General features: G+C 35.3%; 1 protein-coding gene across 7 annotated transcripts in view; it reads right to left on the bottom strand.

Moving 5' to 3' along the window:
• Positions 1–25,305, bottom strand: part of ERBIN (erbb2 interacting protein) — a 67,408-nt gene that overhangs the window by 23,898 nt on the left and 18,205 nt on the right. For 6 of the 7 annotated variants that reach the window (XM_074166486.1, XM_074166489.1, XM_074166487.1 and 3 more), the window contains exons 4-16: positions 24,957–25,046; positions 18,170–18,226; positions 12,129–12,192; positions 10,362–10,436; positions 9,305–9,449; positions 8,792–8,864; positions 7,505–7,634; positions 7,051–7,166; positions 5,961–6,030; positions 4,814–4,913; positions 2,644–2,765; positions 1,888–2,058; positions 947–1,129 (exon numbers count right to left, since the gene is read on the bottom strand). In XM_074166486.1, the coding sequence (XP_074022587.1) occupies positions 947–1,129; positions 1,888–2,058; positions 2,644–2,765; positions 4,814–4,913; positions 5,961–6,030; positions 7,051–7,166; positions 7,505–7,634; positions 8,792–8,864; positions 9,305–9,449; positions 10,362–10,436; positions 12,129–12,192; positions 18,170–18,226; positions 24,957–25,046 (1,396 nt within the window). The remainder of the gene's footprint in view (positions 1–946; positions 1,130–1,887; positions 2,059–2,643; positions 2,766–4,813; positions 4,914–5,960; positions 6,031–7,050; positions 7,167–7,504; positions 7,635–8,791; positions 8,865–9,304; positions 9,450–10,361; positions 10,437–12,128; positions 12,193–18,169; positions 18,227–24,956; positions 25,047–25,305) is intronic. The other variant, XM_074166491.1, reaches the window with a different exon arrangement.

Raw genomic sequence — 25,305 nt, 5'->3', positions numbered from 1 at the left:
ATTTTCTTACTGGCATACAGCCAGCTACAAACAATTGCTATCACTATCATTAGGCAACTAATATCATTTTCTGAAATTGTGTTTTTAAACTGAAGAACAATGTCAAAACCAGTATTTTCAGAAAGCATGTAGAAGCCCAAACACGCTAGTGGGGAAATAGCCAGCAGCAGCCACAACTGCTTGCCACAAAGTCTCTTCAGCAAAAGTACAATATAGGCATGTTCCACTGCTTGCACAACAGAGACAACTATAATCTGCTTTTAAAACTATGAAAAAAGCATTTTACAGGTTGAGATTAGCAATTGATTGTGTGACAAGTTCCCAAATTTGTCACAAGTCTGAAACGTTCTAAACGAATGAATACAAGGCATTTGTCAGAGAGATGTCCAAAGAGTTTAGAAATTTAAAATTTCTGACTCTTTATACGAGGTAAATACAATCCAAGTCATATTCATTACAGCTTACTAATAAGCACAGAGGAATACATATTTTTAAGCCCACCTTTCACTTTTCATTTGAAATGAATATGCATAGTCACTTGGATATACAAGTTTTTGATTGCTCCACTAATCAGTTTGTCAATTCAGTGATAATTAAAATCAATTATTTAATGACGAACTGACAATCAAGCAAAACCTGGAAAATTCTATCTAGGTATAAGTCTTTCCACAGTTTGATGCTTAGGCCAACTTTTAATCGAGTTAGCTAATAAAAAGTTCATGATGAAAGATACATGCATTTAAAGAAAAATAAAACAATTTCAACTTTTACTTAATATAATCTGAAGTAAGAAAGACACTGCATTGCAAACCATCTGCATTTATAGCACTTATGGATAGCAATTTTCTGCTATTGTCAACATAAATTTTCATCTCCCAGAGTAACAAATTCAATACAACACCAGCACAATTCTTTGACTGCTATGATGTTCATTGCAATGCCATACCTCGAGCGTGTCTTCATGGTTGACAATTGTTTTCGTGTTCTGCAAGGTTTTAACAAGTGCAGTCATCTGTGAATTTGCAGTGCTGTGCTCAGCTTCTGGTTCAGTAGGCTTCTGCACAGAGCTTCCCGCTGAATATTGCTTTCTCTCGTCTGCTTTGTTCTTTATTGAAGCAATTTCTGAAGTCTACAGGATTAAGAACATTAGCAGAAAAAACATCCTGAAAGGTTTTCAGTAACATATGATATTTAGAATTAACATTATGTATTTTGGGAAACTATAGAATGAAAAATTTGAGCTTTGAAATAATAAAGTATGAAATGCACCAGTGATGAAATGCAAAGAAATCTGCAGATTACAAAGGATTACTCCCTTTGTCAGTCTGATTCTCTTCCTTATTGGGTCCAATTTGTACCATTAAATTTCCAGTTAAATAAAAAGAAGGCCAAGAATATCTACAGTGAGACGTCAGCACCAAACAGTAGTGCTATCACCTATCATGCTACATCAGCCTGTTAGAGACTCCAGTGCCAACTTGCTATGATTGCCTTCCCAAATTATCATGTAAAACCTCCAGCCGTGAGGGCAGCAATAAGATGCTTAGAGATTATCCCGAATTCCATTGTTGACGTCTGGTGGATAAAAGAGACAAAGATGCCATCCTCCAGAAACTGAAGAAGCCAGCTCCTCAACACATCCTTTGTTTGCATTTTCCTGTGAACCAAGTAACTTTCTTTGTTCTTAGTGTCACAGGAAAATTGCTACTGCAAACGAGACATTTATTACAGCCTTCTTTAGACGGTGAAGAGATAAATTCTGTTCTTTAATCTGACAATTTTTCTGCTAAAGCATTAGTGGGGAGGGTGAAGAGAATTAAAAGGAATCAGTGACACTCGAGATCTTTGGAAGTTGTTGCAAAGTCAGAAGACAGTATTATCCCTAACCTTTACCCCCACATCTTTTACAGAAACTGTCTGGCCTTCTCGTTTTGACTCCTTAGCAGTATCTTCAGCAGATTCTTCATCCTTTAGCCTATGTACAATTGTCTGGACTGTTTTGACCATATTCTTCAGTTCATCAGGATATGGAGTTGGATATCTCTTCAGGTTGCCTTCCTGTATAACAAAAAGCAATAGTGTTCAACATTTAATTAAACACCATAATTAAAACATCAACTTTAAAGCAGACGAATTCGGATAAAACACTGAACAATCTAGAATCTCCACTTTGCTGTTTGAGTCTACCTGCATTGACAGAGACCTAAGTTTATAAAACTCAGCAAGATTATGAATCACTCCCCCCGCCCCGATATGTGCCCATTGATTGCAAGCAGGAAGAATTATGGCAACTGTAATTTATTTAAAGAAAAATCAGGATTAATCAGTGCTTCCCCACTACCTTTTCTCCATGGCACTACCAGTCAGGTAGTCTCTTAGTTATGACCTACACTGCTTTGCATCCGCTGAGAGTTTTTTCCCTTGTGCTCCACTTTAAATGATCTGGCAGAAAACCCAAACCAAAACAAAAAACGCCCCCCCAGACCATGATGCTTCATCCTGTTATATACTCTTAACTAGTAACTGAAGACTTGATTTCTTCAGCAGAGCAAAATCCACAGCCAAAGTAAGGAAAAGGATGGGATTTAGGGGTAAAAGGGAGGGAAGCACCAAGTGTGCAAAAAAAAAAAATTCAACACTAACCCGAGGTGGTGCCTCTCTCTCATCTTTGTCTTCATCACACTCAAAAGCCACCTGAGCACGCTGTTTTCGCTGTTCCTCCCACAGAGATGGATTGAAACTTTCATTATCAGATATGAACATAACTGAAAAAAACAAAAAGAGACTCTCATATGAATAGGGCGCATTATATGAAATAAAAATCCTCTTGTCTTTCTCTTGGATGGGATTGGTGTGTATGCTTTCTTAAAAGATAAGAGACTAGCAGCACCATTAATTAAAGAATAGCTGCACTGTCACTGCTTTATGAACTTGGCTGTATTTTCATAATAGTAAAACCCCTATCTGTAAAGTAAAAAAACTTCATATGCGCAGCTGGACACTAGGCTTAATGCTTCCACTTGAAAATTTTCAGGAGAACTCCCTGCTGCAAAGTATTTTATATATTACATATATATAAAAATATGGAAATATTTATTTGTATATATACATGTAAATTATACTTATATTGATTTATATAGCCTCACTTCAGTGAGGTGGTCTCATTAAGCACTAAGAGTATTCATCCGATTTCATTTAATGAAAATTTAAAAATGGAAGAATAAGAATGACTTAGTGACAAAACCCCTGCATTATTACTAATCCTGAAAAAACCTAAAGCATCTAAAACTTAAGGTAAACATATGATTTTGCAGAAGTTATAGAAATTATAGGAGCTTTACAAAGTATTTCTTGCTTAATTTTACATGAGAAAAAAATATTTTAGGTACCCACTGTCTCATTCTAGCATGTCTCCACGCCTTGTGTTACATCAGCCAGGTTCTACTTTATGATGCCAAATAGTCAAATAAATCTGCCACCACCACCCCAGCAAATGTATATTCTTTGCCAGCAATACCAAGATTGCTTATATCAACTATTTCTATACCTGAAATAGAAAAATACTTACTTATAGGGCTCAAATGCATTTGTTACTCTGCATTTATTAGGTAAACTCACAGTTTTAACATATCTGAAAATATTCTAATGGACTTTACTATCACTGAAACTGTTCCTGATGAAAAAAAACCCAACTTGATAAAGAATTTAAAAAATTCCAATTTTTAAAAACACTGTCTATTGATCCTCAAACCTTCTATTTGGAACGACCACCTCAGAGGCGGGTATTCTGTCAACTTAAGCCAAACACGCAGCCCATTCCTTGCCTACAGAAAGAAATCCCAGCACCTGGGTAAGAAAAAAAAAGTTCAAATGGAGAGAATAATTTCAGGAACGATCTAAAACTTCACTGAATCTCCAAATGATTTTATAATTCTCAAATTCTATCAGAAGCATTGCAGAAGCATTATCTGCATTAGAAGACACTAGGAGTCATGCACAATTTACTGTTTTTGCTGATATTTTTGATTACTCCTCTCTCAGTGTACTAGACACTTGTGCCATGGAACAGCAAATGTTGCTGCTTGTCAGTTTTCAATTATTTCCATTGATAATGCACCCCCCTCCATTTCTGTTAAATCAGTACAAGCTTTTTCCTTTTGCCTGCAGAAGAACAAACTGGAGAAATAAAGAGATTTAACTCTCTGACTCCTGATGGGGCTACTCATGGAATGTTACTTATTTTCCTACCTATTTCACAAGGGTGCAGAAATAACCTTTCTGGCAACGTCTTACTATTTCAGGCCTAACTTTTTATAAAACAGTTCAAACTAAATGTGAGCAATATGCTTTTTTTCTGGACTGATTTTTTTTTTCCTTTTAAAATAAAATATACAATGTGATGTACTTTCCCAAAAATATGTACTTTGTAATGGAGGAAACATTTTCTCTAGCATTCTGTTAAAATTGGCAGGCTAAAGCAGACACCTGCTAAGGAGAATTTCACCCCAAACCATTAAGTTCTGCCAGAATGAAATAGGACGTCACACTGGGCAGTGGCAACCATCACAGAACATGATCCCGTCAGTCCACTCCTCACCTCGCTCACTGAAACAATTTCACCTAGAATTTACCAATATGTAAGGTCACATTAAGTTACTGTTCTCATTCTTCAGATGTAACTCTTCTTCACTTAGAAGTTTACTTCAAACTTTTATTTGTGTATTATCTAGTGAAAAAACATATTAGATGGACAGTCTTTCTAGTATTACTTTCAGAAGTGAGCATTCTGACAGGCTGTTTCAGAAATTCTTACCATCCTCGGTCCTTGGTTGCTGGGGGAACATGTAATTAGTAAGCACTGTTTTCTTTGTGTCAGGGTCAACTTCTTTTTGAAGAGGGATAAGTGGTTTAGACTGGGAAGCAAATGAAAGAAGGATATGTTACGAGAATATATATATATAAAAGTAAATATGATCTACATATCACAGAGCATGCCTGTCCCATTACTTTGAAGAGTACTCGTGACTTGTATTAAACCATTTCTCCTCTGAATCATTTTCACAAAATGAAGTTATTAACATGTCTGCCTTTGACTGATGACTGGCTTTGACTGAGAACTGAAATGCAGTAACAGCTTTAAGGGAAAAGCAAACACTGGATATTCAAAATATAACCCAGTTTCTTGTTAGGACTTATTACTATCCCAAAGCAGGCTGACCTGGAATACACAGATATATTTGGTCATTTAAAGCTTCAGACAAGCACATAAAGAGAAAAATTTTGTATTCAGTTTTTCATATTGACATCAGATTGATTATTCTCCACCCCTCACAAAAACTGGCAGGAGATTCTTGAAATTACTGTATTAGTAAAAGGGCTTTCATTCTAGTATGTCTGTGGCTAGCAGATTTCTGGCAGCCCTGTACACCTTAATGCCATTCAGGAAATCAGCGTAGTACAGAGGGCTTCAGGACACAACAAAAACATGAACCTCAAGCAGACATTACTGTTTGAAAGTTGGAGAATCACAAAGTTCAAAGATGTGGCAGGAAATCTAGTTCAAAAAAAAGCAAGCTAAGTTTCCCCAGTGGTATAGCTGTGGAAGAAACAGCATGCTACATATTCAAGTACTAGCTTATCAAGCACTAACTCTCCTGAGTAAACAAGCCTGTATTAAGAAAAACAAAAACAAAAACAAACCAACATCTCTTAAATGGTATTTCTTAACAGTACAGAACATTGCTAGAAGTATAAAAGTCTATGAAGACAGGTAGGCTCAGTGATGTTTACTTCAGGAGAATAATGCCAAGGAAGTATTGGTGTACATACATAGTACCAGGTTCAAGGAAGTACTGATGTACATACACAGTACCAGGTCTCATTAACAGATGGCTCTGTACTTGTCAATTCCATTAGGAGTAAAGTCAACAATCATTTATTTTTAATTTTTAAAAGTTCACCTGATTGTCTGATAACCACATAGCAGTGAGCTGTTGCAGTTTTGTAAAAGTAAATGGCAAATTCTTCAGTCTGTAAATTAAAACAAGAATTTATGTAGGTACATTTATCAATACTGTTAAGATTGTCAAGAAACAATCCTGCATTAGCCTGTAAAAATGTTTAAAAAAGACACATACAGATACAGTTAAATGAATAACTATTGACAGTTGAAAGGCAACAGCATTTAACTTAGGTTCAAAGCTATACCTGGAATTAAAAAACGCAAACAAAAAAACCTGCACTTCTGGCCAGTTTAGCAAGCAGCTTAAAAAAAAAAAGACAATGGAAGTTTAATTTAACTCTGTTCAGTTACTCGAATACAATTTTGAAGACAATTAACCCGAATTAATTAATTTGAATCCACAGCATTTTATCTTTCAATAGACATGCACGCCAATTATAAAAAAGCACTACACCTGAAATATGTATTTTTACCAAGATACATGTGTGGAAAACAGGCTGCCCTGGATAATGGAAGCTCTGACCTTAAGGGACAAATCAAGCTACAGCTGGAGTACAGAGAAACTGGATTGGCAGAGCAGGAGGGAGAGCTCAGTCAGACTTATCTCTCCCAATATATTTCAACTCTACCAATTGGCAATACCCAAAGAGAAATGTCTTGTCAGTTTTTAATGAACAGGTCTAATAAAACACAACCCTCTTTTTCCCCTTCCCCAGCACACTCAGGTGTTTTACACTATACTGTGATACTGTTTTGTGTCCTTCATATGCAACACAGGAAGCTATTAAGAATCAAATGTTTTATGAAAATAACCAAACTAATTTCCCAGAAAAATACACACTACCAAATCATAAATGTATTGAAGCTGTGCTTCAAAGCAGGTACCGTGTGCCAAATCATAAAGACTGCTTAATACAAAGGAACAGCAAGGACCAGAATACAACAATAATACATTAAAGACATGCATCTTAGTCAGCTTCTAAGCTGTGCATGAGATAAGGAAAGACAGCATAATATATTCATAAAAATGCCTCTACACTACTATTGTATTTTATACAACTCCTACTTGAATAAATGCATTCACAAACCTATTATCACTCAGATTGATGACTTTTAATTTCTGCATATCACCCATTTCTTCAGGGAGAAATTCAAGCTTATTAGAATGCAGAAACAACACAGTTACATGCTTCCAGTTTCCAATCTGAAAAAAATCCCAAAGAATTAATTCATCTTCACAACTCTAAATATGCAAATTTTACTGTTCTAAAACAATCAGTATTTGCCTGCAAAGTTTAACTTGATTTATTCTTACATATTAAACCTTCTTTTAGTTTAAATACAATAGCAACAAATTTCTACTTCTTGATTTAAAAAATTCAGAATTTCATTATTTGAAAACATATATTTGTATACATCCTCCTTTAAAAATATACACAAAGAAAATTACTCAAGAATTGACTTCTTATCCAAAACTTGTACAGACTATATAGTTTAAAATGCATTAAAAAATGCATTTTAGTTTTGTAATTAAATACATACCTCTGAAGGCAGCTGTGTTAAAAAGTTATGATCTGCAGCAAATGTCCTTATATTAGAGAGCTGCCCAACAGATGAAGGCAATGTTTCAATCTCATTGAAACTACAGTCCAGTTCTTCTACTGATATTAACCTAAAAAAAAAAAAAAAAAAGTTACTCCTCTATACAGGTTAATTCATCCAACATTAATTGAATACTTTAAGTTTATATAAAGTCAATACCACAATTAATTGCAAATCTCAAATTTATTTCAAAATAAAACTCTGAAATCCAAGGGAATTCAAAGCAAAGAAAAATCCTTTACTAATTGCCTAAAATGTGTTCTGGGTTTTTTTGTTTGCTTGTTGGTTGAGTGTGGGGGTTTTGGGTTGTTTTCTTTTATTGTTGGGTTTTTTGGTTGTTGTTGTTGGTTTGGGGGTGTGTGTGTGTGTGTTTGGTTTATTTTAAAATCTCCTTTACACTGTCCTCCTAAGAGAGCATTCAGTGAAAACAGGGGAGTCAGCAACATCAAATATTTATGTACTACACAAAAACGTGCAAGTGTAAGGCACTGCAAACATTCAGAATGGGATAGATCATAGCCATACAAAAGTTGAGTACAATTTATGGACAAGAAAAGAATTTCAAGAGTTAGAAACAGTAAACCGAAGAACCTGGCAGTGAATAAGTATTTTGTGAATTCTGCCAACAAAAGATAACCTCCATTACTTATAATAGGAGAAAAGAAATTGGAATGAATACCCTTCATTTGTATAGCACTTAATTCTGAACCAATTATTTTTGCCATCATTAGCAATTTTTAAATTAAATTGCTGAACATGTAATTATATGTTAAAAAACCTGCTGATGAACAGGTGAAAATTCTCTTTGTAGAAAAGAAAACCATATGTGTTTGGATTCACTTTTTACAAGCTTTTTGATAGTGGTTCAATCATTTGCAATATTTACCATATCCACCAAATATTTACCAAAAACCAGTTTCAGGCAGCTCGCTGCCTTTTTAGACATCTTGTTTTCTTTCACATTCAATTTTTCTTCCATAGATTGGTGGCTGAATTAGGAAGTGAGGAAAATATGTCTTTTTATATTAAATAATATATTATATAATACAGAGAATATACATGCTGCAAACTAGAAGATATGAAAGCACTTGCTTTCAATTTTATTAAGACATTAACATGTAGAAGAAATTAAGAAAAGTAGGTGTAAAAACTTTCAAAAGAGGAGCCATTGTTACAGAAAAGAGTGCAGAAAGGCAATTCAACCTTTTATTCAGGTGAAATACCTACCCTCCTATGGAGTCCGGCAAATAAATTAACTGGTTTTCATCAATCTTAAGTGTTGTTACCTTCTTCAGGGAACCTGTAATACAATGAATAAGTAAATAAAAAAGGACTTTTGAGTTCATCAAACTCAAATTTTAATTGGCAAGCAACCCCATCTTCTGTATTCCCTGACATGCCTATAGTGCTGTATACCTACAGAAATAAGCAGATGATCTTACAGAACTTGTTTGCCAGCTTACCATGTGCCAGCTGGGGGAGGGGGAAGAAAAAAAAAAACATTTACTTTTACTCTGTTACAGTCAACAGATTCTCATCCATTTATAAACTACTGTATAAAGTCAAGAATGCTCCAAAGCAAATATAAATGTTATTATTCAGCTATGCGTTACAGCTTCATCCAGAACTGGCACTTTTAATCAGTTGAAACTTAGATTTAAAATGCCATTTGTCTATTTTCAAGGGTTCTGTGTTTAAACTGTAAGCTTTTATGAACATGAATTAACTGAAAATACAAACCAAGAGACTCTGGCAGTTGCTGAAGTGAATTACTGGATAACAGTAGGTCTTGCAGGCTTTCACAACCTGAAATACCTTCTTCAACTACTTCAATGTTGTTTTTAGAAACATCCAAGTAGGCCAGCTGTTTCAAAGTGCCTATAAACTAAAAACAAGAGAAAATAACACATTCTAGAAACTCCAAGTTCAAACAAAAAATCCAGCAGATTTGACAAACTGTCTCTCAAGTGTAATACCAGAGGAAAAGAGAAAACCTATTTATAGTGCTGAAATACAATTTAATGCAAAATATCCAAGCTTTATAATGTTTTCTTTTTTTATCCTTTTGTGCAGAAACACACAGTTGATATTTTTCCACACACTGAGACACACCGTGGAAATTCTGCAGGTCTCTAAAGTCAGTCTGCTGCAAATTCAACAGTTTGATCAGTAGACTACTGATCAGCAAAGAAGGCCTCATGTCAGAAGACTACTAGTGATTTTAAGTCTGAAAACAGACCAGCTGCTTCCCAAATTTCAAATGCTTATTTACTAGTTTACTAGAACATAAGCACAGGTTCACAAGCACTGCAATAATAGGTCAGCCTGGATCCCAGGAAATTTTGAGAGATGTCAGGAACCCAGACAAAGTCAACAGAACATTTTCTCAGGAACTGGCTATGCTCCCATATACAAGATGCCTGAACAGGCACTGCTTGCTTTACAGCCATGACCAGTAAAAATTCACACAACATAATTATCCTGTAAATTCCTACTTACTGTCTACCACAAAAATAATCCTTTTCTGGAAGGACCACTCAACCCTAAATTTGATCCAAGATTTTATCTAGGATTTTTATCTCTTTCCTGAATTGGAACACATTTTTTAGATGAAAGGTACATAACTTTCAATGAAAGAAAAGCTGTGTGAAAGAAAAGCTGCATTTAAGCAGCATTTAGCGTTTTGGCTTCAAGTAACATTAAAATTACATAGCAACTTTAACATGTATGATAGCTGACAAAGCAAATACCACTGTAAATTAAAATACTAAATGTTTAACACAGTAAAAAGACTTACCCCTGGAATAAGTGTTAGCCTATTACCATCCATCCAAAATTCCTTTAACCCACTCAGTTGTTCAAGTACTTCAGGCTGTAAAGGGAAACGATTTTTCAAAAACTTCATACAGAAAATAGCAAAAGGCAAAAACAACTTCAGTGATTCATCTGTTACAACTTTAAGTAATGTCTTATAACTATAACTACTACATACACTTGTTTAACTGGGTCATAAAAGAAAACCCAGATAATTCACTCCTTATAAATATACTAGAAAAGCAAAAATCTTTTAAGAACTTGCTGACAGCACTAAATAATCCTTACAGAAAGTGGGGGGTTTTTTGTTTATTTGTTTGTGTGTTTTACATAAAGTATCACTTTTCAACTGGAGCACATGATAAATAAATGTTACGTGCATCATTTCCTCTCTCATGGAGGAAGTCTAAAATTCCCTAAATTACATCAACTCAAAAGACCTGTTTTTCTAAAACCACAAAGATGTGGTTTTGGGGAAAAGGAAAGCAAATTCTAATTTTCTAGTAACAAAGGGTGCATCTGTATGATACAAGACAACCACTCCACCCATAAAGTGAAGCGCAGGATTGTGTTTCCATTACAGAATGGAAATACAAATACACAAAACAGGTGCTAATGCACCTTAACAACTACAACCAAGTTCAGATAAATGAAGAACTCAATTTTGTTATATTGTAAATATACAACATTGCTACATAAGTTGCAGTCCTTCCTCCCAATAATTCATTTTCCAAGAGAAAATTTTCACTGAAATTTTAACATTACAGACAGATCTTTATCCAAAAAAGTGGATTCAAACCTTTTTGAGCTTTAACCAAAAGATCTTAATGAAATAAGTTACCAATAGTTCACTCCTGTAGCTAAAAGGCTGGGAGAGACGAAGCAAACAGCCAAAAGTACACCCAAACAGATAATTTTGCAGCCTATGCTTAGTTCATGGCTGTTATGGCTTAACGTGGGTCTGAGCATATTAGCTCCCACACGAATATTTACCCTGTAATGAGAATATGGCAGTAATGGTAATGGCTAGAAGTGTAATAATACTAATGAACAATTCCTCAAATACCCTTCCCCATCTGTCAGACCATAAAACTAGGCGAGTGTTCAGCTCTGCATGATCTAGTGGTGGCACACAAAGACTTGACTTTATTATATGGCAGGTCAGTATGTTTCACTATACTTCTATTTAAATTTCTTCATCAAGGACAGTATTTGTAGAAGCATTGATTGTAAATATTAGATGCATTTGTCTGTGAGATCATGAACAGGAAACAAATTGATCCATGCTGAAGGAAAAATCTGAGCACCTCAACCGTAAATGCTACTGTGAACAATATTCAAATTTCAAATTAATATTTTGGATGTAAACAGTTTGCACACAATAATAAAAGTAGGTTATGCACAGCTTATACAGAACTTGCAACATTAAATACATGATAACCAGTAAGTATTTAGAATTTATTTTAAGCCAAACAATTATGTTTACTATTCGAACACATACTACCATTAATTTTTTACCAGTACAGTAACCCCACTATACCACAGAGTATTATTTTCAAATTGAGGAAAAACATATTCATGCATATAATTTTTATAACAGGCTCCATAAAGTAGTATGAGGTATACATAATAATTGCTCAGTAGCAGAACTCTTAACTTGATGTTTACATTTTCATATTGATTAAAAATAGATTAAAGGATAAAGAGATTTATAAAAGATGCAAAGCTATGTTACTAAGGCAAAACTCACCACTTCTGTGAATTCATTACTTCCTAAGTCCAGTCGCTCCAGCTGAGTCAGTCTGGACATGGTTCTGCACAGGAAGGGAATTAATAAGGAATTAGATTTAAGGCAATACCAGTTACATCCAATCTTCCTGTATTCATACAAATATATTATTTTAATCAGCATTAAGTAGTGATGCTGCTCTGTAACTGGACTGATACCTAATTAAGGTCACATTTTCACACACTGTTCAACTAGGCACATATTAACGACCGTGCCAACTGTTGACTGTCACAGAAAGTATACACAAACTCATCCACAGATTAGTTTACACAAACTAAGACCACTAGAGTGATCTTTATAATAAAGAGTAACTCAATGAAGATACTCTTCTTTTAAGCACTTCAGCTTTTCACCTACAGTCACAATAGGTCTTCTCAGCAGCCAAAGGCTGGTTAACTGTTTTCCTTACAGTGAAAGACCAGTGCCTAATGATCAGCTAAAGCAGAAAAGACCGCTGTTGAATCACAGTAACCAACAACACTTTCTACCTCTCCAGGCTGCTGACAAAATTGCTTCCATACGATATAGTCTGGAATCCCAATTATTTCTCAACTACTACAACAAATCAGATAACTACATTGGATTTTGTGACATATGAATACTCTTCAAGCCAACTTCTGGTAAAGATTAAATCAATGACTGAAATAAAGTAAAACCTACTATTTCAAGCTGTGTTTTGGAAAAATTTTTCTTCCACTTGAAGTTTACTTTGTGGACCCCACAGAGATTATGTACCACTGCACATGGTTGTCTACACGATTGGTACTCTAGTCAACAGCAGTACTATTTCAAATATTTTCAAAGGGGCTGTGAATCTCAGGTATGACATTATGCTGTGGATTTATTTAATAACAGATTTCCATAGAACAATTAACAGTATCTAAAACTTTCAAATATAACCCGTAAATGTGTACATACTATCAAATCCTGGAAAAAAAACTAACGTAAGAGCTTCTAAATGGTAGTCTTTTATATTATCAGAATATATGTATGAACATGAATACCTTTAAAAAATATCTGCGTGAGGATGCTGTATGCAGCTATTCAAAGTTTCAGTTGTTCTTCAAATACACTATTACAGTTGTTTTGAATATACAGTTGAAAAATTACATTCTACTGAAAAATGCCTTATTTACTGGAAGTGAGCTAATGTGATTATTAATGTTATTCATGAAAAGAACTCAAAAAAGGATTACACTCAACATTTGTCTATAGATTTGATTTTCATTACATTATAGTAATTATACTGGGGAGAAACCAGAAACTTAGCATAAGTAGCATAAGACATGATCAAGACAAAGGCAGAAGCCCTTTTTTGCACTGCACACATTGCATACACAGGCTTGAGGGGAAAGCCTTTAACTCACATTCACACCTGTCTCAAAGAAGAAAAAGAAAAAAATACATGAACAGGCTACGTTCCAAAGAATCTGCGAAATATTTACCCTCATTTCTTGAAGCTCATGCACCAGATGCTTATCAACTGCTAAAATTCATTTTCCAATTCTAAAATAAATTATCTAAGTCTCTCTGAAATACTGCTTCAGATAAATTTCTCAGAGCTTAATAAGACCATGCCAGTACCAATTTTAGTGCCACCTGTTGCTAACATATTTGCCCCAATGAGTCTTCCAGCAGCACAGCTGAAGACTCATTTAAAGGATCTAGCATATCACTCGGCAGCTTTCAAAACTTTGTGGACAACACCATACTGTACTTTTACTGACAGCTTAAATTTAAAAAGGTTTTAGATTTATTCTGTTTTCAAGCTATGTTAGCTAGAATGTGGGCAAGTAGAGAGAGCAGTCCAAAACTTCACTGATTATCTAAATTTCAGCCTCAAAAAGTAGATTAAGGGAAATTCACAGCTACATAGGATTGAATTTGATACATTAGTGTCAATAAATGGGTATTTGAAAAAAATGCCTTATTTTAACATTTTTATAGTGCTCTCATTTCCACAGTTAAGACAGTGCCTTGATTTTTATTTGAAATGAATTTTCAGCTTAGAAATATAAACTTTAAAAGTGAAGAAAAAAAACAGGCAACACCAACAAAATGAAAAAAAGATCAATTTGATTTAAGTGAATTTTGATGAGGCTGATGGGGTTTTCTACTGCAGCTTGAGATGAATAGAGTTTTTTCTTTCAATTCAACACGAACTTTTCTCTTTTAATTTTAATGGCTTGGTAAAGATAGACACACAGACAAAATCAAACTCACAGGCCAACAGACTCCTAGGTCTGAGTGATTTTTATTTTTTTTTTTTTTGCCTTCCTCCTGTACACCATTTAGCTCCGAGGCCAAATTGTTTACACAGCTAACACCAGATTCATAGAATCTATGCAATAAAGGTCTTCTCCTCCCCTCTGCCAAATTGCACTAGATACACAAATTCCACACCAGTTCAACCCAAGATCTAGGTGCTCCATCCCCATCTTGCTAGTGCTATATCCTTAATGGCTCTAAGACAACTCAAAATTTCCCATTCTTGCCTTAATCTTCACTGTCTTACTAAAAAAAAAATTAAAAAAAAAATACTGTTACAGTTTTTTGTCAAGTTTTCCATCCTTTGGAACCAGAGCAAATATCTGCAAATCTCTCTCAAGTATCTAGAAAATTAATGTTATATAACATTGACAGTATAACAAAGTAACTTTACTGGTTTTGGGCCCTTTTTTTGCTTGCCAAAATGTCTGTAATCTAGCAAAGACATCCACTGAACTGTAAAACATACACAGATGTGTTTGCACGACCAGGGTCTCAGTTATTTTCTTCTCCTTCCCCACTGCCTGCCCAACTTACAGCACTTTCAGCTATTCTATGACTCATACCTCTGTGCTTTTCTGTACTGTTTATAGAGGAACTACATCTTCAGACAAAATGCAAACAAAGCTTCCAATAAGGTTAAAGTAACAAGAAAACTCAATGCTAAAGGAAGAGGAATACAGAACTGGAAACAAAATTTACTAGATCACAAAGTTACACCTATTTCTATCTTTTCCACAACACTATGTAATCCCTTCCATAAACTGGATAATCTGTTTCACAAATCCTATTATTGAACTTGCTGTCAAATCAATCCAACACTAAGGGATCAAGGAGTCTATATTACGCCTCAGATTCTCATGTTGTAAACAGTCAGCTTCCTAAGGTTAACACTACAGCTTACCTCAAGCAGCATACAATTCAAGAGGTGTGCGTGATAGCAAGACTGGGCTCTGAATCATTGTAATTACACTCTCATATAACTCGCTGCTTTCTAAAAAGGCTACTCTTTTTGTTGACAGTTAGACCACAGACAGAAGCTTGGGGAAAAAAAATAAACCAACCAAAAATAAACTTTTTATATTTCCATTGGACCATTTTCCCAACTTTCAGCAAACCCAACCTATCAGATAAATGCCTCTAAAATAGTCTTTGTGTAATTTTGCTTTCCTTTCAGTAGAAATATTTTCATTGAGCTGGTTTGCATTATGATACTGCCCAGTTTTGCAGTCTCTGGTTGTGGATAAGCTCCAAGCAAAATGATGCATTTGGCACAAAGCAAGGCTGATTTAGTGTGTTGGCATTAATTACCCATTTTGATTAACAGTCTTTCAAGTGCTTTATGTTTTAGTGTTAAAAATTATGTGCATGTTTAATTCAGCAAGAGGGATAGCTGATTTTGTAGAATTTTATCCAAATGCACTTCTCATTACAAACACAAAAGAATTCACTTTAAGTATGAAGATATTAAAAAGGTGAGAGTGACAGAGAAACAAGAAAAGATAGTCGAACTGTATAGCAAAAATATTAGCATGTACTGCTGCATCTTACCAGCTTCCAAAAAAAAGCCTTCAGATTTTCTACACTGTTTAAAGTTGTACAGTATGTTCCTTTTAAAACATATGGTTTGGAAAACTGTGTAAGTTTGAATTTCACATCAGCTTCTGTTCTAATGTTAACATTAAAGCCAGGCCATGTGCCTTTGCTGGCCAGGTCAACTGCTGCATCGTTCTATTATCCTAAAAGGCAGATTCACCTCTTGAATGCTATGAGCACCACAACCATTTTTTTTCTCCCCAGTGTACATGATACATAAACAATGTATGTTCCCAGAGCCTCACTGCAGCAAAATGCATATCAATGTAGTTAAATTAAAAAAAAGATAAAAGAAAAAGAGAAAAAATAGTCTCAATAGCTTTAATCTTCCTAAATTGAACCACAAGAGTACCAGGAGAAAATAATAAAGGTGGCATCTCAGTATGTACTGTAGATCATTATGGAGATGCTGCAGAATACATCTTTATGAGACCTGTTGTTTAGTTTTCTAGCAAAGATGAAACCCTGAAAACACTGAAGTCAACAAAAAAATCCCAGCAACTTCAACAGAAGTTGTTTGGCTTACGTACACTACAGCATTTGTTTAAATATTTCTTATTGCTGAAAGAGACCTCTGTAAACTATTCTTAAAAATATCACACGTAATTCATGCTATTAGTGTTAATTATGGCAATTAAGGTCAAAGTAATTTTATAAACAAAATCTGTATTAGCTGTAAGTTTTAATTATAGATACTGTTGCTCAGTTGGGAGTAACTTAATTTACAGTGCTACTACCCCAAATTACATGCCCTCTAATTTTTTCTACTAAAAATTAGTGATAGCAAAAAGAGCAAAGAAGGATAGACAGTATTTATATGACATGAATGAACAGAATGCTTCACACTTGGAAGATTTAAATTCACACTTTCTGATGTTATACATTTCACTCCAGATATGAGTTCTGGCATCTTTATACAGCAGACACCACAGTACAGTAACTAGGCATGAAAAAAGGGATTTCCAATGGAACATACCCATTTGCCATGTCTTAAGGCATATACTTAGCTAAAGTCACTAAGAAAACTGTTGTATTTGAAGGGCTAGCAATTCACACTTCAGTTTACTGCATGAGAGTCTCTGCTAACATATGAGCTAGACAGAGTGAATATTCAATTGGTAGCTCCTCCTTTTCTCCACCAAACATGCACCAAAACCAGTAGCTTTCTTTAACAGTTGCTGTTGCCAGAGGAGGATCCCTTTTGCAGCACACACCACCACATTCAGGTCTCTAGAGCTGGTTACTCACATCCCATCTTTGGGATGTCTGTTTCTCTCTTCCTTGACCTTTTATACCTCTGTTAACCAACTAGGACCTCCAGGGTCCAAGCCTGATAATTCAGAGCATTGCTCTAGCTCATAGAAACAGCTGGAATTGCAAGACCGTCAGCCTGGGCTTGTTTGATGAAATGAGTGAGAACTGCAAGGAAGGGTTTAGAAAGATGCTAGATTTTAAGAGAGGTACAATTGGATTTACTGTTAAAACTAATGCTGTAAATTTTCAGAACTATTTTACCAAAAACACCCCCAAGGAATATGCTGCCATTATGCTATACAAGCCTGTTGCATTATAGAATAGGTTCCATGCAACACAGTAATTAGCTGTACTTCTTCAGCCCTGAAGTATATTAAACTCAAAAAAATCATTCAAGTCACATGAATCACATTCCCTCAGTCATTCTGAGCAAGCACCTCAAACTCCACATTTGTTTTATACATAATTATCTCAATTACCAGTGCCTAAGTCTCAGGCACTCAACCCTCAGACCCCTACCCAGGTAGACATTTGGGTAGCCATACAATACTATGTGCAAAAAGCATCAAACATCTCAGAACAGTCACCCTGATGTGCCCACATGCTGGCTTAAAAGCTCAACAGGTGGATCAGAGATCCACAGAGCTGGACAGGGACAGGAAAAAAAAATAATCTCTGAATAGACAAATCTCTGAACAGGTAGACCAGTCCATCTGAAGTGAGATATAATTTCAGCAGTATGGAAAGTTCTTTGTGAGAATTTAGTCCAGTTACTTAGCTACACATTTGAAGCTGTGATATATTTTTCAATATGCACTACACTATCAGTATAACTACAGAAATAAGCCTTCAAAGTAATTTAAATAAGTGTCATCGATACTTACTTTGGCAATATTTTTAACTGGTTTTCTCTAAGTTCCAATATCTGAAGTTTAGTTAATCTGCAACAGAAAGGAATAACAAATTATCACAATACACTGTATTTTATGACAAAAGCAATCATTGAACTTATTTATATTGCTGAATTTCAAAAAAAAAAATACGTACGAGTTTGAAATATTTTTTCTGTAAGAATAAAAATGTTTTGTGCATACATCCATGTTATTAAAAATTCATTTATTCATTGGGATTTGGTTTTGATAAAGCAGCAAATAAACTAGATCTTGCCTGCTCTTCTGCATTTCTTTGAACACATTTGTTTCCCTTCATCCCAAAGATTTTAAAGCCCTTCATTGGATTCATTATGGGTGTATGTTATCTCCATATACAGAAGCACACAAGAAGAAATAGAAGAAAGGTAGGATCAGTCCACACAAGTTAAGACGCTGAATTTCTAATCTGGCTACATATCAAGCCCTTTCAAATAATAAGCCTCATCAGAGGAATACCTGTGGTCTTCCATATGTAAAAACAACCTTTAAATTCATCTTAGATTTCCTTCCATATTCTCTTTCTAGTCAGCTTCTTAATCCATTTTGATATTTCTGTTAGAAGGCAGTTTGACCTTCCTTTCAGTAAATCCTTGGTTGCAAGACAAATAACTTCTAAATCCCAAACTCAACTGCTTGGCCAAGATAAGTTCAAGGTAGTCTTGACACTCAAGCAATGTACCATCCGCAGTGGAATTTTTTGCATCAGGACAGCAGTGACAAGACTATCCCTTTGTTAAACAAAATGCAGAAACTAAGTTTGCTTTAAATACAGGCAGGATTGTAAAGACAAGAGTTCTACATGTGACCCACTAACAGCCCTCTTACAACACCAAATAGGGCATTAGTTCCCTGACTCAAAAAGGAGCTTAGTAAACAGACCAGTCTTTCCTGAAGGTACTTAACTGAGTATATTGCAAGGACAGAAACAAAAACCTTAATTTTGATTAAGTAGTAAGAACTATACTTAAAGTAAAAATAGAAAGCTGAAAACAGTATTTATTTTTCCTCTAGACATTCACTCATTTCTGGATGCATTTGAAAGTAGCAATCTGCTGCGCCTACAAATAACCTAAGAATATAAGTCACCTTGAAACAGAGCAGAGGTCACCACAGCCCAGCATTGCAAGCAGTATTTGCCATCTGGTAGAAACTGCTGGAGGGGAACCACCTCCTCCCAGCTTCTCCAAGAAAAACCAACACTATAACAGTGCTGAAAGAATACCCTAATAAAAATCCAGTTCATGGTAATATCACTGCTGTCAATCTGGACATAATTGGAAAGGACTTCCTAGCCTTCTTACCCTGTTTGCATCCTAAGATTCCAATTTGTGACAAAACAGAACTTGTTTGTTTTAAGCACATTCAGATTTGAACAGTCATTTTGATCTTGGATTTCTGAATCCAAGAACAATCAAACACTGCATTAGGCTCCAGCTGGTGTTTTGCTTTATAACAGGGAAAGCAGCTACACAGTTTGTAAGTTTTCTTTGTAACACAAGTATGCAGTCAAATTTCTCAGTTGAAAGTAGTAAAAGCAAACCTCCAATCATATGCTAAACTATATATGTGCACGCTGACACTTTGTTGACTTTAGCCAGAACTGACTGTATTACACTTCTAATAAGCTAAATCTGTGAACTTAAAGACTGCCTTTGGTGACAGAAAGGTCTACAGCTTTCATGTCCTAGTCTTTCTTCAGCTAACCCTAAGAAACCAGAGATACAAGTAGTGATTTTCTTATGTATAGACCTACACAGAGGCTACTAGGGAAACATTTTCAATCTCTCCTGGCTGGGAGACAAAGGCTGTGTCTAAGTGATGTATTTTGTTGCCGTAATCGACAAGAAATATTGGCCTGAAGCAGTTGTCACTTCTTCCATTATGACTGGAAACGTTAATTCAAGTTTAATATAATAATACACATCAAATACTCAGCCTAGCTGCTCTTCAAATTGCTGGTGTAAACACCCATGCTAAGCATCTGAATTCCTACAATGGAAATGAAAAACTGGCATTTAATTTGGAAGAGAAATACAGACAGAGGACTAGTCCACCAATACTAAAGGAAAAATAGAAGTCATGGTGACAGAACGTGCATTTCCTGTGCTATTCTATCACAAAGATTTGTCATACTCATACAGAAATATTTAATTTCTCCACTGCAAAAACCCATAACCACAGAAATACTTACACACCACCTAAACACAAAGTTGTAACAGAATATTATTCAACTTCAAGTATACCTGATGCAAGTCTCAACAAAATTATTGTTGCAGTATTGTTATTTAATGTAACCAACTTATCCTGCTTTTAAAAATGTATCTCAACTTTAAAATAAAACAAAATCTCTACATGACACCTTGCCAGGAGAAGACCAATATTCTTACTAAATCTGATTTCTTTCACTAAATAAACTGTAGAAATGTAAGAGAAATATATAGTATGTATACTTAGAAACTCAAAATTCAGCAGCAGTCATTCCTTGGAAAGGAATTTCATAAAGAGATGTTCTTTAATTTTCACCTCCTTCGCAGTTTTGCTAACACAGGATTTTATTTTTTTTAAAATCATATCTAAACTATAAAAGCAAGAGGACTGAAACATATGTACCCTATAGAAGGTTGCATTTGCAAACGTTTCAGCCAAATCACATATCTGTAACTAAATTAAGTCCCTAATTTGATTATCACTGTTCATTTACATAAAAAATTATCCCAAAATAGATACTACTAAAAATATCTACTACTGCAAATACTACTGGCAAATTGTTGAGAAAAAAGATTAAAAGTAAATTCATTGCAACATCACAGTAAGAAGTCTCTAGAAGCAATATCCCTTTATAGACAAGGCTTAGAATGACACTGAAGATAAACTCCTTGCTTATCTTAAACATCCATCAGTAAATAATATTCCCCTTTCAAAGCCTTGTCTCACAATTAGCATGCAGTGAGCTTCAAGCTTAGAATGCTCTTCTTATATATTTCTATATTTAAATGTAAATTTACATGATGTATTTAGATTCAACAGATATGGTTTTCTTAGGTAAGCATGAGCAATTCTCGGATTGCTGTGCACTGGTATAAAGGCTAACTCTGGGATCTGTGCCCATATTAATGCATTCAAATTACAATTTGGGAGTGGAGTTAAAAGACCCAACACGCTATCACCTCAGAATTCCAAAGGAACTGGCATATTTAATCAAAAGTCTGGTGATTTTAAGTAAGTCTAACCAGCTGGACCAGTACAACATCACTGAAGGACAGCAAGTATGTAATGCTCATAAAGGGAAAAAAAATTGCAAAAGCAAAGCTTTATCACAAACTTTGGAGGTGAGAATAAAGCATGGAGGTAAATATAATAAAACATTTATATATCGCATGGATATAGTAAAAGTAGTTTGTATTATACAAAGTTTTCTTTCCTAAGCATCAGGCTGAATGTTACTTACAGAGGTGCTCAAAAGCCCACTTTGGGACTATCCTGTTGAGTATTTTTTAACAGCAATCTTAAAGGATAGGAAAAATGTTTAAGTTGGTTGATACCACAAAATACAGTGAATTATTAGGATACTGCAGGGAAAAGAACTGTATAACCTTAAGGACTGAAAAAAAATAGAAAAGGGACAAGATGCCATAGCACCAAGTCAAGTACTCATGATTTCCTTGTAGAGTCATCAGCCATTTCTGACTGAGCTGTCCGGTGCTTTAGTCGATCATGTGGGAAATGACACTAGGCAGCTGCAAAAAGGGCTAGTGGAACATAGCCACAGACGTTTCCAAGAGAAACAAGAAGATAATCATGACATTGTACAAGCCATGAAGAGATCTCAATTTGAATTCTAAATATAGCTATATATGTCATCATACCCTGTCAAAAAGAAGAAGAATTCAAACAAACTCGTTCCAAGATATATTAAGGCAATCAGGCAAAAAGAAAAACCTGCCACACCAGAGTGAAATAGAATTTTGTTTAGTCTAACAAACTAAAAGAGGCATATGAGAACACTACAAAAACAGCAGGTGAGAGAATAGGGGACAACACTCATGAGAGATGACAGCAATTAAACCATGGAACAAATGAATATGAACAGTCAGAGAGAAACTGATGTGGGAAACTAGGTTTCTAACTCAAACCCCTGGTACAGAGACCGTGACACATGGATCATAAGTACCTTGCTAACCTTAATACGGTGTTGGCTTAGTTTTAAAGGGGCATTATTCCCTATAGTTGCCAGTGAGAGCAAGCAACAGAACTCAGTTACTTAATGTGATCCCATGTAATGAAAAGTAATAGCTGTAAGGCTACATACAGAACAACTAATGCCCCAAATTGGAAGAAACTGAAGGCTTGTTCTTTAAGGGAATAACCAATAAGTCTCTAAATATCCCAAAAGCTTCTACCAGAGTTTTTTATTTGTTTGTTTGTTTTTTAAAAATATTCCCATATTCTGAGGTACAAGTTAAAAGACTATTTGCAGTAGCAGGTTTTTATACCTAGTTGTAAAGTTATGGGGTGGCAGAGCAGTCTGATCACTTACGGAACAGATGTACTCCACGTCAAAGGCATCTGAACCTTAGTTTGAAATGACATTTTACCAATTCATTGTTTTCTAATTTATTTGATCTAAACATTATCTTCCTATAGAATAGTATTTATTCTGTGCAATACCATTATTAGCAGGTAAACTGATATAAATACTTTGAATTAATTTAAAAACAGCTGATGAGAAAAGTCTTAATTTCAGTTTCATTCTCCTAGCTACAAGCTAGGATGCTGCAAGTCAGTATTTGTATTTTAAAAACCAAGGCTGAATTCCTCATAGCTATTAAGAGAAACACTACACTGGAGAACTGACTTTCAAGATAGCTTCAGTAACTGATTTATTCTCAAGCTATTAGTAATGAATGACTTCACCATCTTCCTAAACATAAAGCATTATAGAAGCAGACAGTGACAAAGAAAAAATTAGAATGAGGCTTTTTTAAACTATGTTTAAGATAACCACTTATAAGACCAGCTGTGTCAATTGAAAGTCTTCAATTTCATTTGTAGTGCCTGTTTTTCACTGAATTTCACTGAATTTTTGCAGTTGGAAGGGACCATAAAGATCATCTAGTCCAACTCCCCTGCCGAAGCAGGATTGCCCAGAGCATGTCAGAGCATGTTACTCAGGACTGCATCCAGGTGGGTCTTGTCTTGAAAATCTCCAGAGACGGGGACTCCACAACCTCCCTGGGCAGCCTGTTCCAGTGCTCTGTCACCCTCACTGTAAAGAAGTTTCTTCTCATATTTGAGTGGAACCTCCTATGTTCCAACTTGTGCCCGTTGCCCCTCGTCCTCTCACTGGCAACCACTGAAAAGAGTCTGGCTCCCTCCTCCTCCAACCCACCCTTCAGATACTTATAAGCATTGATAAGGTCTCCCCTCAGCCTTCTCTTCTCCAGGCTAAAGAGTCCCAGCTCTCTCAGCCTTTCTTCATAAGGGAGATGCTCCTATCCTTGAATCGTCCTCGTTGCCCTTTTTTTACTAAGAAAACTTTGCCATTTGCTTAGACTATTAAAAAACAGAACAGAAAAATGTATAGGTAATCATTAAAATGCCAACAAGCAAAGACTATGCATCTTCCATTTCTTCAGCCTTAACGAAGGCTTTTGAAACATAAACTTTCTGTACTAGAAACAAGCACGATAATTAATGTTCCTGCATCATAAGCAGCTATTTTGTTAGCTGAGTGTGTAACAGATCTGGTGCTTTTAATTGTTCATCAGGGAAAGACTAATAACTGGACAGAGAAGAATAGGCCAACAACTCTGATCACAGATGACTAATAAACTAATGGTAACTAATGGACTGCACTTGTGCTCATCTTCCATTGTACATCTCCTGATCTGCCAAACTTCTGCAGCACTCGATTTGGGTGCTTTTCTAATCTCTTGTAAAATGTGCTGACCCAACTACAATCACACCACCTAAAGCAATTGCTTTCACACAGCAATATGCCTGGTTGACTAAATAGCCATATTTCCTGAAAGAGAGGCTTGCTGAACATGGTGGAGGAGTAGGAGAGTGACAATCTAGGAAAGAGAGCATAAAATAAGAGTGAAGAGAAGGGGGAAAAGAGCAAAAACGGCTAAATCGGCATACTAAGGAGAACAGGATGAACTATGCTCATCTAGGAGTCTTCCTTTTAACAATATTATTTTTTCACTTTTGCTCCCAAGATTTAATCCATTTTCAAGAGATTTTGTATTTTCTTCTATTTAAGCTATTACATGGAACAATTTTGCTCAGTCAGCATGCTGTCAATATACTAAGTCTTTCAGAAAGACTCCTGACAAGGAATTTGAAAGTTATACATGTGCATGAAGAATGGGTGCATCCAGAAGAGGACAAGTGGACTTACAGATATCATTATTTGCTTTACTCCAATAGCTAAATGATAAACAGTATATCAGAAATACTGGTCTTGAAGGCCTGTGTTGTAAAAAAAGCAGGTATGTAAATGAGTTTTATTTCTTGGCTCTTTATAAGCATTCTGTCTGTCCTTTGAAAGCCCGATTAAAAAATGGTGACAAAGATTCAGTTTGGGTTTTCTTCTGTGACTAATATGTGGCATAAATGGATTGGTTATGTACACTCCTTCCCCTCCTCCAGTTTACACTTCACTTGCGAAGCTGCAGAAACTGCTCTACAGAGGTCTAAAACTCAATGCAGATACTAAGTTTCAAATTCAACTTACCTCCCAAAATTGGCTGGCAAAAACTCAAGAAAAGCATCATTCAGGTACAGCTGCGTTAGGTTTAACAGTTGTGAAAATCCATCTGGAAGCCTATATAGAAATAAAATATAATGTATTGCCTTTGTTCCATTTATATTCAGGACATTAAGACATATTTTCTTAAATGACAGTATAGAATTGAAGTTCTACGTATTCATAACATTAAGATGGTAGCAGAATTTCTACAAAATTGCACTAGATACTTGTTCTCTGTAAGACTAGTTTCAAAATTATTTTTATGTATTGAGGACAATATCTTCAGGCAATAAAAACTACAAACAACAAATGTAGTCTTGCTATATATTTGTGA

The sequence above is a fragment of the Numenius arquata genome, chromosome Z (assembly GCF_964106895.1).
Source record: "Numenius arquata chromosome Z, bNumArq3.hap1.1, whole genome shotgun sequence".
Classification (NCBI taxonomy): Eukaryota; Metazoa; Chordata; class Aves; order Charadriiformes; family Scolopacidae; genus Numenius; species Numenius arquata.
Note: the sequence above shows the minus strand (reverse complement) of the source record. Positions and strands in the feature narration are given on the sequence as shown.